The 19396-nt window shown below is 36.6% G+C and overlaps 1 protein-coding gene across 1 annotated transcript in view; it reads left to right on the top strand.

The window, feature by feature from the left end:
- Window positions 1–19396, top strand: part of LOC145786373 (hydrocephalus-inducing protein homolog) — a 67361-nt gene that overhangs the window by 17314 nt on the left and 30651 nt on the right. Inside the window, exons 28-49 of the mRNA XM_082598019.1 lie at window positions 808–1044; window positions 1458–1609; window positions 1754–1890; window positions 2393–2529; window positions 3020–3214; window positions 3642–3791; window positions 4035–4274; window positions 9378–9531; window positions 9903–10006; window positions 10343–10418; window positions 10894–11046; window positions 11499–11599; window positions 14204–14308; window positions 14985–15105; window positions 15259–15404; window positions 15527–15667; window positions 15902–16085; window positions 16382–16523; window positions 16895–17037; window positions 17293–17467; window positions 18213–18451; window positions 19135–19301. Of these exons, the coding sequence (XP_082454145.1) occupies window positions 808–1044; window positions 1458–1609; window positions 1754–1890; window positions 2393–2529; window positions 3020–3214; window positions 3642–3791; window positions 4035–4274; window positions 9378–9531; window positions 9903–10006; window positions 10343–10418; window positions 10894–11046; window positions 11499–11599; window positions 14204–14308; window positions 14985–15105; window positions 15259–15404; window positions 15527–15667; window positions 15902–16085; window positions 16382–16523; window positions 16895–17037; window positions 17293–17467; window positions 18213–18451; window positions 19135–19301 (3399 nt within the window). The remainder of the gene's footprint in view (window positions 1–807; window positions 1045–1457; window positions 1610–1753; window positions 1891–2392; window positions 2530–3019; window positions 3215–3641; window positions 3792–4034; window positions 4275–9377; window positions 9532–9902; window positions 10007–10342; window positions 10419–10893; window positions 11047–11498; window positions 11600–14203; window positions 14309–14984; window positions 15106–15258; window positions 15405–15526; window positions 15668–15901; window positions 16086–16381; window positions 16524–16894; window positions 17038–17292; window positions 17468–18212; window positions 18452–19134; window positions 19302–19396) is intronic.

The following is a 19396-nucleotide window of genomic DNA, read 5'->3' as shown; positions in this document are numbered from 1 at the left end:
CTGCGGTTATATATTGTTATCCAATGTATTACCGAACTGCGTACATTAAAAGCATGTAGGCCTCCGGATTATTAATTTGTTCTTACATGGCTATCTGGAGATGCGGACTATAATTTGTCCCATTTTGCAGATTTTGACTATCGCAACTGCTACTCTCTGACTGAAATTTTCTAAAAATATTTTAATTTTGTTAACTTGTAATGATATAAAAGCTTTTTGTTGCCTATGGAAGCAGAGTAGACAAAGAGAAAAGTTAGTTAAAAACTGTTAGTAAGCCGTTAACAGTCTGACTGAAATTTTCTAAATCAAATTGTCTTTGTTTTTCAAAGCCTGGTGATGTTAAAACCCACCTGGAGAAGACAGTAAAAAGACGTTATCGCATTATTTTTAGAAAACTTCATTCAGACCGTTATCAAATCTGGAAAAGTGTACAGAATGTTACAAATCAAGCCGTACCTCTAGATAGCCATGGTTCTTATTCATCGTTTCTGGTCACACTTTAACAAACGTATGTCTTTGTATAGTGCTTCAGCGTTTTACAAGCTGTTAAAACACATCTGAAAGCATTGTTACGTAACTGCATTCACTCAGTCCTTACTGCTAAGCAGGAACGAGATTCAGTGTCATTTTTGTAAGGTGTTTGGTGTGACTCGGCAGGGTATCGAACCTTCGTTAACCGTCTTAGAAGCGAGGATTCTACCCACTAAGGCAGCATGCGATCACCGATTTATATTTTTTGGTTTGTTTTTGGGGTTGTTGCAGTGACAATTAAGCTTTTACTTGTAACAGAATTTTTTATCAATTCAGATTCAAATCGCTCACTTTGAGCCAACGATCATCAACGTCATGGGAGAGGGGGTATTCCCCCGTTTGTCCCTGGATCTTCCGAGGTTCACTGAGGATGATGAGCACTATGCAGCTTTGCTGAAGGAAGCCAGGGAGAACTTGGAGCACGAAACTGTTAAAACTGAGCAGCACAGCAGCAGGGTTTCCACACCGGAAAAACGAAGAGATGATGAAGAAAATGCATTCATGATGGTCGAGGTTAAAAATCGTACTTTTTCCTCTTATTTGCTTGAGATATTTCTTTCATTTTTGCTTCAGAAGACAAACACACTAAAACCAATGGTTTTTGATATACTGTTAAACTAACTTATACTAAAATGTCCCACCTGTCTTAGGAATAAATCTTTTCACCCAAACACGCGACGTATGGTGTCCATCCCTTGTATCGCGTCAATTGGTTGATAAAGAAAGGAAAAATAGAAGAGGAGCGTTGCACTCGTGTCAAAGCTGGGTATCGAACCCCAAGCCATTCGATTGAGAACTTGACAGCGTCGTCAGTGAACCATCATTCGCCACCTTTACAATAGCGAGGCAGACAACCTTTGGGCTCAAACGTTCAATTCTCGTTGTTTTGATGTTGAAAAAACAAAAAGTATATTCTGCTTTTACAGAATCTCCCATCCGACCATGAAATACAAATGGAGGTTGAACGGCTCTTTCTGAAGGACTTCGCTGCTGAGAATCAACATTTTTTCTCATCATCATCCAGTGTTGCTCCTCAGCCTTCCAGCGGATTGAAACCCAAGAAAAAGAAATTCCCAAGGTGGCCTTGAAACATGCGACGTTTGTGGTCGATCTGTTTAGAAATATACATCTCAAAGTGGAAGAAATAATTTTATGTAAAACGTTTTTTAAAGTTTAGCTGGGAAAATGTTGCTGCATTTTGAGATAATCTTTTTCAACTTAGGGTGCGGTTGACTGACTACGTGCTGGACTTCGGTTACGTCGTGCTGGGCAACGTCAGATCGCATATCGTCAGGGCAACCAACACGTCACACTTTCCCGTGTCCTTCTCTGCAGACAAATCATCATTGTCCCACACAGGTAGCATCACTAAAAAATCGTAAAAAAAGAAATAAGAAATCTATAATAAATAAATATAAACCATAAGAAGTCTATTGCCCGAGACAGGTTTTATTGATAAAAAATACATCAATAAAGTGTCTTTGTATAATTTTGTGCTGCATCCAACCTCTAGGCTCGGATATTCTTCAGTTTGAATAAAACAAATCGCTCAGTGTGTTGCTGAACTAGTTAAATATCCAAGTATGCAAACAAGCGATGTAGAGGTTTTGAATATGCGATATGCCCAGTGCACACCAATGAATGGGGAAGGTGGCAAAGCTATAAGCAATAAGCATACTGCTATTTTGTCTATGGCTGGTACAACCACAAACTAACTTTAATAGATCACCAGCACGTTGATATTGGGAAAAGTAAGCCAAGACTGAGTCAACCTATCGCTCACCTGTATAGATATTTCTATATCCCTTGAACGTCTTTGTGGGCTGCATCACATTGAGGCATATGACGTTGGTTGTTGCAGGGTTCAGTGTTGAACTGGACAGAGTCAAACAGTTGCCAGGTTATCCTGACCATGAAACCGTGGACTTTAAAGTGACCTTTGACCCCCGTGGAGCGAACTTAGGTGTGGGACCGGTAGAAGTGATGGTGCCTGTCAACGTAAGTAGCTTCTTGGAAGAGATTCCATCAATTTCATGACGTTCTCTCTTGATCAACCTTTTTCCTTATTCATGATAATATTCGCTTCTCAACAAAATTTTATTGACAACATTGCATAGAATCTGACTCAAACATCCATTCTATCACTCACACACAGCGCTCGTTGTTTTTATTCCGTGGATTCTTTTTATTTTCCAGGACACAGATTATTTCTAATTATAGGATTACTGATTAGGAAAAATTTGTGATTAAGCAGACACATCTGTAGCTTAATTCAGGCAGTTTTTTTTCCATTTGAGTTATACAGGTTGGAGTAAATACTGCTAAACTGGTCAACAAATTTTTAATCTTTGCTTGTACAACGCATATCGGAGTATAGATGCTACACATTTAATTATGATATTTTTTTCACAATTTTCTTAATCAGAACATGCATGAGTTGTCTCCTGTATTATAATCATAACTATGTAATAACTGTCGCTCCTCACAGATTGTATCTGGGCCACAATTGTGCATTCGCTTAAGAGCTAACGTTGCCGTACCTGATCTGTCGGTCAGTACAGACTCGGTGGACTTTGACGTTGTCCAGTGTGGTCAGTGCAAAGTGATCACCATTCAGCTTCATAACGATGGCAAGGTCCGGTGCGAATGGACCTCCGTCAATTCCGACTCTAACAGATCGCTTGTAAGTGAAATGTTTGCTTGGTCAGCTGTTTGTAAGATGTAGATTGTGGAAATTCAAATAAGTTTATGTTCAAACTCTTTTACAAACGTGCTTCTGGAAATACTACAAAAGCTACCACCAGTGAATTACACATCTTTGTTATTTTTTCACCGAATAATAATTTCATTTACATCAAGTTATGTTAAGCTGTATTTGTAATCAAAAGAAATATTTAACAATTATTTAACCTCACCACTATTTACTAAGCCTTATGAAGCAAACCAAACCAGCACGAGAGGCTATGTGCTGTTTTCACTTAATGCGTTGCTGCAGAGTTACTACATTTTCAAGATGCAAAAAAATTAATTGCAAAGATTTACCTTTTATTTATGTTGTTGACTGATTTGCGACCTTAAAACACGTTTTTTCAACACCCACTTTGTTCTAGGCTGAAAAACATGTCCCCATGCACTTGCGCCGTAAGATGCGACGGGAAAACAAACCCAAACCGAACCACTTTGAAATGATGCCTCCGCAAGGTTTCCTCGCCCCCGGACAGCGTATGAATATACAAATCAAGTTCATGCCAACAGAAACGGTGAGTGATAAAAACAATATCAATCTTTGCACCGGGAAAGTCTTCTGAGGAGTTTTTATTTCGTTGTATTGTGGATAAGGTTGTGCACATTGAGCAATGTGCATGGCACATTGCTTGCTCTCCGTGTGATGTTCCGATACCAATCTGGGTTTTATTGGTTTTTTGAGAGTCCGTTAACTTGAGTTTAAACCAACTCTATAAATGTCCTAGTTTCTGATCACTGAGTTTTCATTTTTTGTTTAGAAATACTACACCCAGCGGATGGGGATCCATATCCCACAAGGGACATCGCGTGTCTCCATTTCCTGCCGCGGGGAGGGCCAAGAGTCCCGTCTCGAGTTTGAACCCAATCTCGTTGAGTTCGGCCCCATCCTCCCCCATGGTCCCGGTGATGAGGTGGATGTGGTTGTCAGGAACCCAACCTCCTTCGGTGTGGAGTTCTATTCGTTGAACTTCGATAAGCAATACTTGGTCGAAGAGAAGGTAGTTAATTATGAATATCAAATTATTATGATTAGTAATTATATGATTATTATGATTAGTTACATATGATTATTATGATTAGTTGGTATACGATTATTATGATTAGTTATTATAATATAGAAGGGTGGATATATGTGGCCTAGAGGAAGTAAGATGGAGGGGACAGTCAGTGCGGTTTTTAGGTGCCAATGGGAGGAGATATAAGTTATGGTGGTCAGGAAATAACACAGGAATCGGTGGTGTTGGTTTCTTGGTAAAAGAGGAATTATGTGAGAAAGTAATAGAAGTTAGAAGAAGGAGTGACAGAGTGATGACAATGGTACTTGCTTTTGAAGAGGAGGTAGTGAGGATAATCTGTGCATATGCACCTCAAAGTGGTAGGGATTACTTAGAAAAGGAAAGTTTTTATGATGTTTTGGCAGAGGAATGGGATTTATGGAGTTCAAAAGAGTTGGTGTTTGGATTAGGAGATTTTAATGGGCATGTTGGAAAACAAGCAAATGGGTTCGAGGGCATTCATGGAGGGTATGGTTTTGGGGAGAGAAACATGGAAGGAAGAATGCTACTTGAATTTTGTGATGAAAGGAAACTTTGTATTGCCAACACATGGTTTAAAAAGAAAGAGAAAAGGAAGGTGACTTACAGCTCAGGAGGACATGAGTCGGAAATTGATTTTATTGTGGTTGGGCAGGAACAGAGAAAGTACTTGAAGAATGTGAAAGTAATTCCGTGGGAGTTGCAGCATAAACTAGTAGTAGGAGACTTAAATATGAAAAAAGTGAAGAAAATTGTGAAGAAAGAACGAGTTTTTGTGAGAAATGTGTGGAAACTGGAGGAAAAAGAAACGAGAATTAAGTTTGTGAAAAGAGCAAAAGAGCTGGTAAACATGAGTGCGCAGGACTTGTGGGCTTCATTTCAGAAAGGTGTCCTAGCAGCATGTGATGAAGTATGTGGGAAAAAGAAGGTGAGGAGGGATCGTGGAGACACATGGTGGTGGGATGAGGAGGTGAAGCATGCGATTTCACAGAAAAGAGATGCATACAAGCAGTGGCGCAAAAATGGGTCAGAAGAGAATAAAAAGAAGTATAAGAGTATGAAAAAGAAGGCAAAGAGGGTTGTTGCAAGAGCTATGAAGAATGGTGCTGAGGAGGAACTTAATAAAATGGGGGAAAGCCAAAACAAAGTATTCAGACTCATAAAGCAAATGAAAAAGGATGGGAAAGATATTGTAGGGGGAAGATGTATAAGGAGTGGAGATGGGAAGTTGCATTTCAGCCCGGAAAGCAGAGGAGAAGTGTGGAAGGAACATATGGAAAATGTTATGAATAAGGAGAATGTATGGGATCATATGACAGAGGTTGATCTGGTGGAGGGTCCAGTGGGAAAGGTTACTCGTGATGAAGTGGTGGAGGCAATGGGACAAATGAAACTGCATAAAGCAGCTGGTCCATCAGAAGTGAGCGTAGAGATGATAAAAGCAAGTGGAGAGTTGGGAATTGAAGTAATGCTACAACTTAGCCAAAGGGTATTAGATGGAGAGGGAATGCCGGAGGAGTGGAAGCATAGTATTGTTGTTCCACTGTTCAAGAGAAAAGGGGATGTGAGAAGTTGCAGTGCATATAGAGGTGTAAAACTACTAGAGCATGGAATGAAAATTGTGGAGCGAATACTAGAAAAGAGGTTAAGAACATTGGTGAAATTAAATGATATGCAGTTTGGATTTATGCCAGGAAAAGGTACAGTGGATGCTCTGTTTATATTGAGAAGAATGCAGGAGGAATACCGAGAGAAGCAGAGAAAACTATATATGTGTTTCGTCGACTTAGAAAAGGCATTTGACAGAGTACCAAGGAAAGTGATGGAATGGGCAATGAGGAAAAGAGGTATACCTGAGGTATTAGTGAGAGCTGTGATGTCTATGTATGAGGATGCAAGAACAAAAGTGAGAGTTGGATCAAATTATTCAAACGAGTTTTCTGTGAAGGTTGGTGTACACCAGGGATCAGTTTTGTCACCTCTGATATTTGCTATTGTGGTTGACGTTGTAACTGAAGGAGTGAGGGAGGGCTTATTGAGTGAAATTTTGTATGCAGACGACCTGGTCTTGACAAGTAATAGTATGGAGGGAATGGAGAGAAAGTTTGAGAAATGGAAAGAAGCATTTGAAACCAAGGGTATGAAGGTAAATCTTGAAAAAACAAAAGTGATGGTGAGTGGAGCAGAAGGAACAGTTGTTGAGAGCAAAGTAGATCCCTGTGGAATATGTGGCAAGAGAGTGATGAGAAATTCAATGCAAGGAATGTGGAAAGTGGGTACATGCAAGATGTGCTAATGTCAAGAGAGCCGCAACAAGATTGGCGAAGTGTTTTGTTTGTGGGAAATGCAGTAAAGGAAGGAATGAAGTGGAAGGCCATGATGATGAGTTCTGCCATGGCATCGAAACAGTGACAGACTTCTGTTATCTGGGTGATCGGATAAATGGAAGTGGTGGATGTGAAGCAGCGGTGACAACAAGGGCAAGATTGGGCTGGGCAAAGTTCAGGGAATGTGGGGAAATGTTGCATGGCAGAAAATTTTCAATAAGGATGAAAGGAAAAGTATATCGGAGCTGTGTGCGGCCTGCAATGCTATATGGTAGCGAGACATGGGTATTCAGAGAGAGTGAACTGGCAATCCTGAGAAGAACGGAAAGGTCAATGGTGAGAGCAATGTGTGGGGTGAAAACGAGAAAGGAAAAAGGACTGAAGAATTGTTGGATATGCTAGAGATGAGAGAGACCATAGACCAACTGGCAAGGGCAAATGGAGTAAGATGGTATGGACATGTGATAAGGAGGGAGGAAGGAAGTTTTCTTAGAAAGGCACTAGATCTAAAGGTGGATGGGAAGAGGAAACGCGGTCGTCCAAGAAGAACGTGGAAACAACAAGTGAAGGATGAATTTAAAAAAGTCGGACTGAAGGAGGAAGATGCAAGGGACAGGGTGAAATGGAGAAAAGGGATTAAAACAATTGCTGCGCGGAAACAATCGGCCACCCCCACTAGTGGGGAGCAAACCGGCGATGGATTATGATGATGATGATGATTGTTATGATTAATTATTACATCATTATTGCGATTAGTTGGTATATGATTATTATGATTAGTTACATATGATTATTATGATAAGTTATTATGTGATTATTATGATCAGTTATTATATGATTATTATGATTAGTTGGTATATGATTATTATGAGTAGTTACATATGATTATTATGATTAGTTGGTATATGATTATTATGATTAGTTACATATGATTATTATGATCAGTTATTATGTGATTATTATGATGAGTTATTATATGATTATTATGATTAGTTACATATGATTATTATGATCAGTTATTATGTGATTATTATGATCAGTTATTATATGATTATTATGATTAGTTATTATATGATTATTATGATTAGTTACATATGATTATTATGATTAGTTGGTATATGATTATTATGATTAGTTACATATGATTATTATGATCAGTTATTATGTGATTATTATGATCAGTTATTATATGATTATTATGATTAGTTATTATATGATTATTATGATTAGTTATTATATGATTATTATGATTAGTTACATATGATTATTATGATCAGTTATTATATGATTATTATCATTAGTTATTATATGATTAGTTATTATATGATTATTATGATTAGTTATTACATGATTATTATGATTAGTTATTATATGATTATTATGATTAGTTGTTATATGACTATTATGATTAGTTATTTCATGATTACTATGATTAGTTATTATATGACTATTATGATTAGTTATGATATGATTATTATGATTAGTTACATATGATTATTATGATCAGTTATTATATGATTATTATGATTAGTTATTATATGATTATTATGATTAGTTACATATGATTATTATGATCAGTTATTATATGATTATTATGATTAGTTACATATGATTATTATGATCAGTTATTATATGATTATTATGATTAGTTATTATATGATTATTATGATTAGTTACATATGATTATTATGATCAGTTATTATATGATTATTATGATTAGTTATTATATGATTAGTTATTATATGATTATTATGATTAGTTATTACATGATTATTATGATTAGTTATTATATGATTATTATAATTAGTTATTATATGACTATTATGATTAGTTACACATGATTATTATAATTAGTTGGTATATGATTATTATGATTAGTTACATATGATTATTATGATCAGTTATTATGTGATTATTACGATTAGTTGGTATATGATTATTATGATTAGTTACATATGATTATTATGATCAGTTATTATGTGATTATTATGATCAGTTATTATATGATTTTTATGATTAGTTGGTATATGATTATTATGAGTAGTTACATATGATTATTATGATTAGTTGGTATATGATTATTATGATTAGTTACATATGATTATTATGATCAGTTATTATGTGATTATTATGATTAGTTATTATATGATTATTATGATTAGTTACATATGATTATTGTGATCAGTTATTATGTGATTATTATGATCAGTTATTATATGATTATTATGATTAGTTATTATATGATTATTATGATTAGTTACATATGATTATTATGATTAGTTGGTATATGATTATTATGATTAGTTACATATGATTATTATGATCAGTTATTATGTGATTATTATGATCAGTTATTATATGATTATTATGGTTAGTTATTATATGATTATTATGATTAGTTATTATATGATTATTATGATTAGTTACATATGATTATTATGATCAGTTATTATATGATTACTATGATTAGTTATTATATGATTATTATGATTAGTTATTATATGATTATTATGATTACTTGTTATATGACTATTATGATTAGTTATTTCATAATTACTATGATTAGTTATTATATGATTATTATCAATAGTTATGATATGATTGTTATGATTAGTTATTATATGATTATTATCAATAGTTATGATATGATTGTTATGATTAGTTATGAACCTTCCCCATCATCTAGTTTGAACTCGACAAAACGAAACTTAAAAAGTTGTGTCTTGACTTGTCCATTCAGATCCTTCGGATGATGAAAGGATACGATGAGATGGGAAACCTTCTTCTTCCTCCTCGTTTGGCTGGAGAAGATCTTCCTCCAGAACTTCTGCAATATTACCAAGAGCAAGAAGAAAAAATGCACGAACTAAAACAGAACCAAGAGAAGTTGGAAGGTATTGGGTTTGAAGCGGCAAGACTTGCCATGGATAAATAGCCTATCACAAATGAAGCAACAAATAACTAAATCTTAAAATTCAAGGAATAGATCTTCTTCATATGAGCCTTCTTCGCTACTTCAGGGGTCGAGGGGCTCTGCCTTTCACCACCCTTACATTTTTGACAAGTTTTTAGGTTTCTATTGCCAGTGAGGAAAAAGCGAAATTTACCTTGGATAGGCTTTCTCTGGCGGTTGGCCACCATCAGGGTACGTGGGTATCTGTCACTAATGCTTGCTTTGCCTTTGGCTGCCATGCAAACGAGCTGTTTAGAAATTAAATGGAATTTTTAATTTCATGTTCTCTGCAATGTGCTCACCTATTTGCAGGAGAGGATTTAGCAGAAACGATTGAAGAGAAAACGGAAGAAGGGCAATCTTCTGCAGATTTTAAGGGGCCGGAATCAATTTCTGTCACTGAAAACCATAACCAGGTAGTTGTTACAACCTACGAACATACATTAACACTTTTGCTGAGATTTTTCACACAAATGCACAAGAATACAAATGAAAAACAATGAAAACTATCAATACTACAAAAAAGTGCTCAATGCTAAGCAAAAAAGCAAAGCAGAGCAAATTAAATCAAATATAGTTATTACTACAGATAGTAATAACTATATTTGATTTAGAATACAAATGAATGTATTTTCACACGAGTCAGTTTAATCATAAACAGCTAAAAAGAGTAAAAATACTATCAAGAAAGAGCATGTTATTCATTTCGCAAAGAAACATGCAGTAGCTGATGCTATATGTACGTATTGCAGAACGGGAGCGTGTCTCACGAGTCAAGCAAAAAGAAGACCGATACAGACGAAATGGCGAGGTCTGCTGCAGAGCCAGGTTCGTATTCGTCACTCTCGAACACACTCGTTGACTTTTACTATTATTGTGCGCATTTGAGGAATAAAATATTACTTTAAATGAAATGAAATGTTGAACAGCTAACTATGTTTCGTCGAGTCGATTCTGTATATCGGAACAAACAGTGATTTGTCAACTAGGCTTGTTCTTATGATTTCCTCTTCCGTACTGTAAAGTTAAAATGTAAGTGTACGCTGCTATTATGTTTTGTGAAACGCCAGAGTCGTGTCACAAATCGATGTTTTTGCATTCATGTCCTAATCGTAATAATTGAATGTTGTCTACGAACTTTAATATTTTTTGTGTTGGTTGCAGATTGTCCAGCGAATTATTGCTGCTATCTAGGAATGTGTATTATTCCTTCAAAGAAATACTGATCATAATCAAAAATAATTTGTATCTTTTACATTTATAAATTTTTGTTTTAAGGCATTCTTATAACTTTTAATTGTAGGGGCGGACAGTGGGGCAGGAGTGGGTGATCTTGAAATCACCCCGGTGTCTGCCTCCATAGCCCGCCATCTTGGCATCGATCTGACCCCGGAAGGACGATCGGCCCGGAATAGACGCGGCATTGTTGTCATCGTGCACGGTCCACCGGGATCTGGTGAGTTGCTGGTTTATAACATCATCGATATCCAACCCAACAATAACAGAAGGGTGTAGCTATGGGGGAGTAAATTTGTTGGAATACGTGTCTGTATTCCAAACTGTTTTCCTGTGTCTGAAATATCTGTTTTTAATCATTTGCTTTTTCCAAACCACAGAATGGATGATGATATCGATAACCAGGAGGCAATGTTGCAATAACGTTCAATTACTGTAAAGTCTGCAATGTTTTCATGCATTAATCTTGATATTGCTTCACATCATAAAAAGAAGTAGGCGATTGCGTTTTTTTCTACAAGCTTGAATTTTGTATGAACCAGCAAAAAGAGTTTTCGATATTTTTTAAACTTACACGTAACTTTTGTTCAATAGTCTATTATATTACAGTTTTGACGTTCTAACTACCCCATTGTAGATGAGAGAAATTTTTAATTTTTGTTTATTATCTAGGAAAAACGAACACATCAGTATTGTTGGCAAAGACTTATGGTGCTGCCCGCATGACAATAGACGGCATCGTGCTTGAGGCGATATCGAATGGCAACACTCCGGTAAGAGGATCTCTTTTGGATTGGTAACAAATAGTTTCAGCAACTTTCTCAGGAATCATGTTGGTTATCTTGGAAAGAGTTGACTTTGCAACTTAGAGTACCACTGCCAAGTTTTGCGTTCAGTCGCAGCTTCATTCAGAATATCTAATTTTTTAATTTCTAATTTCGAAATTTCTAATTTTGTGATCTGGATCAATGGCTTTGAGTCCAAAAGTTTTATTGTTGAACCTAGCGATTGTTTCAAAAGTTTTCAACAAATGACGGCAATTCAATTTTATTTTTACGTGGAAAATTTTGTAAATTTCCAAACTATGTCGTATCGGCGATGGATGGCGATTGTCCAATGAAAACAAACTAACAGCATTACATTGCTTTAACTTTGCAAACTTTATACTGGCACAATAATGTTGCTGATGCTTATCAATCCTCCTCCCTTCCTAGATAAGGCAACGTTCTTGAGAGCAGCCATCTAAACATTTGCAATTCGTTGATAAGAGGTGACAATGACTCAACATAATACTAAGCTGACCGATTTTGACGAGGTTCTGTTTCGTGCTGTTTAGGTGCTACATGTGTAGTTTCGTGCTGAGTCATTGTCACCTCTCATCCACCAATTACAAAGGTTTAGATTTCTTTAGTAAGCTTAGATGTCATGTACATTGCTTCAGCATGAGGGCCTCACACACATATAATATAGCTACAGTCAGAATTAGCTACCGGTGACAACCGACCTTGCTGAGAATACGGAATGCACTTGCGTTTTTTGTTTTGTTTTTCAGTCATTATTTATCTTGATAAAGGAACTTGAAACCTTGCTTTACGATAGTTCTGCTAGGCTAACAACTTTCCAAGGATCTCCGGATTTACAGACAAGTTTCTGAAGCAGATGAATGTTTTATTTCATCATAGTCTTAGACTGTCCTGCAACATCTTTATTGTTTGTCAATCAACCTTGCCTGAAATGTTGCTCTTTAAAATGAACAAGTGCTAAGATCATGAATACAAAACTTAAACTACAAAACTAAAGTTTTGGCTCAGCAAAGGTTTTAAACACTGGGTTGCTTCTTCAATATTTAAATGCAATTGGAATTTAAAATTGAAAATTGTAGTTTAAGTAGTGTCTGTATTTCGTGTTGTACTCTTTTTATTATGATTAGTCCAGTTTATATTTATAACTCTGATATTGGAAACTTGAATATACGGAATACATCAGCAGAGTCAACAAGTTATTTAGCCAAAATAACAAAAGAAGGGATAAATTTTATGGAGGTTATAGGTGCAAAAAGGAAATGCAATATGATTTCACAATACCAGTATCAAGTTCTCGCTCTCATCAATACTAAATTAATTGAAAAAGATATATGGAATTGGTTTGACTCGCGGGTGTGCGCTTGAGCAACGCATTTTTAGTACTGCTCTCCATTCAGCGGCACCTAGTGGATGGAGTAATTCTCCGGCAACAACACTTCAACAATCGGAAAGCTTCACTCTGTCAATCTCGGTAACCGGCCTGCGTCAAACACCTCTACAAGTATATGAAACTACCAGGATTAAGCACCCAAAAAGCTTTCCCAGTCCGAGGATAAAGATTCAAGAAGTCAAAGTTGCTCCTGTGATGCAAAGAAATTTATTCTCACACGAGTCAGTTCAATCATATATAGCTAAATATCGATTTCGATCAGCTAGAAGCTAGATCATCTTCAGTTAAGCTTATTCAAATAGAAAATTCTATTTGAATAAGATCTAGATCTAACTGAAGATGATCTAACTTCTAGCTGATCGAAATCGATATTTAGCTATATATGATTGAACTGACTCGTGTGAGAATAAATTTCTTTGCATTACAAGACATGTTACCGAGTCGTTCATATCAAGCATTGTTGTGGGTTTGACACCTGTCCGAAGATACTTCATTTTCTTGAAGTTGCTGCTGTTGAACAAAAGTCACAGATGCAATGGTAGAAAAGAGACCAAACTTATTCCTTTTATCTCGTTGGTTTCCATTGCAATTACTTGTAAGCGTTGGATGCAAATGCAGGGCATGACGAAACACAAGACCTAGTGACTTCAATGATGTATGGCGTCGTTTAAAGTGTTGAGGGTTTTCAGTCCCGGAATAATAGATATTCCTGGATTGAACAAGTGTGCCGTCCGTTAGGTCGAAATAAAAATACTTAACTGGATGGAGGTGTTGTAAAAGTGCGCAGTTGTTTGGTGTATCAAAATGTCCATCAAGCGATTTTGTTGTTTTGCTAAGGCTGATGTTGTTGGCTAAGTTGAACAAATGATTGTTCAACTAGTAATGCAAGGGGTCCATTTTGTGGTTAGTTATGCGTTTAAAATTTCTGGTTTGGACATTATAAATAATTTGTAGCTGTTTGCCTGTTCTGAAGTTTGCTTGGAATTTATTTGAGCCACATCATATTCAGTCAATTTTTTGCGATAATGTTATTGCTCTGTGAGCTCCAGTGTGGAGGTTGGGGGGTGCAGTTTGTTCATGAAGCAACAAACTCGGCTTAGATGATGCAAGAGACATGCAGCCAAGTAATAGGAGAGAAAAATTTTAAAAGATTTCTGTAAAAATACTTAACAGAGAACTTTTAGAGTGCAGAATCGCTTAAGGAATTTGTCAGCAACCATGGAATGGAAGACACAATATTAAAGTTCCACACAGACATGAAGGCAAAGAAGAATCGCGTTAGTTCAAAGGTGAACCAGGAATTAGTTAAAGATGATTGTGTTTAAAGTTTCAGACGAGATCCTTGCCACAACACAAGTCTGCATTTGCTACCAAACTAAACCAGGTTGCTCTCAGCAAATCCACACTTTTTTACATTGATTCAACGTCTTTAGACGTTAAATCAATTCTGAAAAGGCGGTTTTACTAGCTAGATTCATTTTACATTATCTGAGGTATAAATGGTCTGTTGAAAGATTGACACCTAAATAATATGGAATATAAGAGATAAACGACAACGTAGGCCTACTACAAAGCTGAGTTAGACGGCTAATGATGTTTAACCTCAGGTTAGCAATTTATTGCGTTTATTGAGCGAAAATATTTAATTTGTTCAACTTTGACTTGGCAAGTTTAAGCTCAGGATTACCTGAGGTTGCTTATGGAGAATGTTGGTTGTGTGAAGAAAAGCAATTCACACTCAAATGGTTTCGATTAGAGAAGTCAGTCATTTAGCCACACAGCACTTAGCTAACGCCGCACTTATTTTATGCCACTGTTTCCAATGCGACAACATTTTGCATTGGAACTTGCGACCAATCTACGTAACTAGATTGTTTAGAATATAAGTTTATGCGAAATCATATTAGTATTGGTTTAATATTGCCTTTTCCATGGCAGCTTTAAAACTTGAAACAAACTTTTTAGGCCGGCTTGAGAGCGCGTGAACTTTGTGCACAAACTGCTAGAGGACTCCGTGATGAAGAGGCAGATGCTACCACCACAATGCCTGGAGGACTGAGCGTAGAGGCAGTAGCGGCTCATGCTGGTATGCATACCATCACTGCTTAATGGAGGAAATATTTGTTTTGAAACTTAAGATAAGTAGATGATATAAAAATATATTCACCAAAAGTAGAGTACTCTGACAACCTCTCAAATTATTCGTTCACCAGAACGTGTAACAAGCGATGTGGTTTAGGGCCAGCCGACAGTAAGATCGGAGGCGGAACGTCGATTATATCAACGAAGAAAGCAAGCGTATTGAGCAAGCAAGCTCACAGTACGATGGGAAGTAAAGCCGGGGGTGGAGGCCCTCCTACCATATCGGAATACGCCGGATCCCAAGTAAGAATAATATTATCACTTGTATTTGCTAAAGTTAGGTTGCATGAGAAGGGGTGATCATATCGTGAATGCTTTAAATTATTATGAAAATAAATAACTTTTATGAAAATCCAAACTTGCAGGTCCCCAGCAGCCCGCCGGTCATTGAGGGGCCAATATGTCAGAGGTTGAGTGTGTCTGCATCGGTGGCCGGAGAGCAGGGACTGGTCAGTTGCGTTTTGCCAGAAGAGTTGCTTGTTGAAATTTTGGCTGAAAGACTGCAGGTACAACTTTTTAAATATATTTCTACTTTTAGTTCAACGATATTGTAATATACTGTCCGCTAGTATTTTTGTAAAATTTATGCTGAACTCTTTTGAAGTGCATTTTTTCATTAAAAGTATATTTTATTACCACTTATATTCATTGCCAAAGGCCGGCTATAACTTGATGGTGAATGATACTTACGCACAAACTTTGCAAAGTTCATGAAATCTATCACGTGACTTTCTCTCTAGTTGAACGACTGCCACCAGGGGGCGATCTTCGATGGCCTCGACACTCTCTTTAGCGCCAACTATCAATCAACATTGATTTCACTGCTCAAGGCGATCAACAATCGGAAACACATCTACTTTGTCTCTCAAAAGTTAGACTATGCTACTGTGCGCGCACGACGGCGTGAAAGGGAAGAGGCGGCAGGTGACTAATGACTGTCCAAGCTACTTAGTGCTTAAGCCAAGAAAACCAAAACTAGAATTAGCAAGACCATATTCACGTTTTTTTTCTATTTGAGAGCTTTTTTGAAATGATTAATATTTTAGGGAAGATTTTTGGCAGTAAACTTTGATCTGTCACGTAAAAGACATTACCCGATACTCAACAATACAACAACGAAAAAGTAGAAAACTAAAATAGTTTCTATACTGAACATAGCTTTTTGGCAATGCCATTGGTGCGGAAAGTTTTTTTCGTAAAGTGATGTAATGTTCCTTTAGCAAAATCTGTCATCGAGATGGAAGAGCGGAGAAAAAGTAAGCTTGAAGACATGGATGAAGAGGAGTATGACGCTCTCTCTGAGGAAGAGAAAGAAGAAATTGAAAGGAAGATTTTGGAGAGAAGGAAAGAAAGAATCAAGAGGTTGTAAATCTATAACCTGCAGCCTAATTGTTTAACTAGAAAAGTTCACATGTTCATGTGAATTATCTTTGAAGACTCTTGTTGGGAGCCTGTCTGGAGCAAAACGTCATATTTGTCATCAATACATTATTGTGTGTACTTGTTGTTATTGAACCATTCACGGCTTGATCTTCAGCAAATTGAGGATTGTGTATACAGCAACACTTAGACTACCCATTGTACTATTACATACCTGTGAACTGAGCTGATATTTCGCTTTTCGATATGTATTTTCGATGAGTAGACTTTGCCAGCCTTTTATGACAAGTAAATCTTTTGTTTATTTTGTTTGAAACTTGCTTTCATAATTTTTAAAATGAAAAATGTTACAGAGAAACTGAAGAACGACATGAACGTGAGAGAATTGAACGAGAAAAGATGGCAATGATTGAAGAAAAAAGGCTTGAAGAAGAGAACCTAAAGAAAAAGGGTAAAAAAGGAAAAAGAGAAGAAACGGCAAAGAGAAGTATTTCAGGCATGTGCCATAATGCAACACAAATGTCCTCATGTACTGTAGAATAATCATAGCTCCATTCGTATTTGCATAAATTAACGAAGTACAGTGTATTTCAGTGATTCTTAAAGATGTTATTATTGCTCTCTTTTAAAACCTTTAAGACATGGGCTGAGCCTACTATTTACCGTGTGTTCCAACCATAACAAACTATAGCATCTTTGTAAAAAATGTTTACATACTGAACAGAAAAGTTAAATGATTTTGTTTATGTAGGCAAACAAGATGGCAACACCCTCACTCCCGCTGCTGCAGGAGGTAAAGACAAAACCCAGCTGAAGACAATCGTGTCGGTTGCCATGGTGGGCCACAGTTCATCCCATGACGGCCTGGACAAAGGAAGACCAGAGTCCAGAGTTACTGAACGGCCAGAATCTGAAGATGTCAAGAAGTAGGTCGTTCAACAGCCAATTGAACACCCAATACTATGCTGATCATGTGATTTTTAAATCATGATTTAGAAAAAGAAAACTTTGGCTACAGAAAGACATTAAAGAAACACTGACAGTGTGTAATCAATTGCCAAGTTTTCGTTTCTGTTGTATCTTGCATTACCAACTCTTGCTCGATATTGGCATTTTGGCGTATCGACATACTTAGTTGGCGGGCGATTTCTCATAAGATTTAATTAGTATAAGTTGAAATCCTATCGCTAGAAAGTTTTTAATTTTCTCATCCTTCAGGTGAGTATGTAATTTCTTGGTGCAAGTGTCTGTGAGTAGGTGGAATGGTAAGATTGAATTCCTGCGCCAACGCGGTAGTTATCACAAACGAAGCAACTTTTTGTTGTCTACACTTATTACATGTTAAACCACACCTTGTCACCCAACACTGAAAGCAAAGATCAATCGATTCTATTAGGTTGTAAAATAACCCTGTTAGTTTGTTGGCAAGACTGATTTGTTTTAGTCAAACAATAAAGAACCTAAAATGTAGACGCTAAAGTCATGTTCAACATACGTTCCGAAAACTAAACTGTTTTCATCTTCAGTGTTATTAAACGAAGCACTTGAGCTTTCCAAACGTTTGCTGAACAAGAGCTTAGTTTCTATATTTTGAGCTCATTATTTTTTGATAAGATTACCCAGTCGTTCCAACCATTTTGCTCCTAAGTTTGTTTTCTTCTTCACTTCCAGACACAAGAAAAAGCAACGTCCTGTGTCCGAAGAGGAGCCGAAAGAAAAGCCAATTGAGGAGGTAAAAGAAGAACAATCGGACACCGACATTCCTCTTCAACGACGCTTCAAGAAATTTGATAAGTCTCTCAAAGACATATCATTCGCTCTCCAGTATTGGGATCGCACCCAACTCGTCGTCACCAAACCCACCACACCAGACGTGACCATCACCCAGGGTCTAACCGCTGATGAAGATGGTGAGAAACGGTTTCATTGATTTCTTATATTCCTTTTCGTATAATACGAATGCCAGACGTTTGTTGCCACTGACTTGTGCATCGTAACTAATAATTGCAACTTAAGCACTTTTCTGGTGCTGCCCCTATCCACAACACCACTCGAAGACATTGGTCGTGTACAGTACCTGCTGTTGGGTGACGCAAGGACCACTATGTGAGCAGTTACTGAGTGTTTTGTGATTTATTCAAGACTAACATAACAACATTGTGTGAAGTTTAAAGGTCACCAACACCATAGCAAAGCTTATGGTATAGTGACTACCAATGCTTTTTTATTTTATACAACGTTGCAATTTTTTTGCTTTAGAGTTTTCTTTACTTTAAAAGTACAACTACTCGAAGATAAAAAAACGTTTATTTTCTTATTTTACGTTGATATTGCGTTGCTTTTGTGATGTTGCAAACGCATGATCTAGTCAAAGCATTCATGACACATATACATTAGATTCTTCGTCTTGAATCAATTTCCACTGCTCAATAGTTTAGTTAAATGCAAAAGTTTTACTTTCTTGTATTGTTTTGTACAAAGACTAATTTGAAACTAAGCGAATTTGAAAGGGTTCAGTGGTTTTAATTAATGTACATTAATGGAATGGAAATTTGTTGTTTTTTCAATTTTGTTTATTTTTTATGGTTTCAAGGAATTAGTAATTTGTCACGTGATAAAGCCCCACAATCCGGGAAAAAAGGAACCAAAAAAGAGAGAGAAAAAGAGCGTTTGGAGAGACAAGAACGAGAAAGACTTGAAAGAGAGAGAGTCGATCGAGAAAAAATGGAAAGAGAAAAGGCTGACAGAGAAAAATTAGAGGTATATATCAGTGATACTAAATGGTTGTAATTGGTTACCAGATTTAGAAAGTTTGGTTAAATTTTTAAGGTCTTGGTAAAATACGAACCACTTTC

This window comes from Aplidium turbinatum, chromosome 17 (genome assembly GCF_918807975.1).
Source record: "Aplidium turbinatum chromosome 17, kaAplTurb1.1, whole genome shotgun sequence".
NCBI lineage: Eukaryota > Metazoa > Chordata > Ascidiacea > Aplousobranchia > Polyclinidae > Aplidium > Aplidium turbinatum.
The sequence above is the reverse complement of the archived record's forward strand: the minus strand, read 5'-3'. Positions and strand labels throughout refer to the sequence as shown.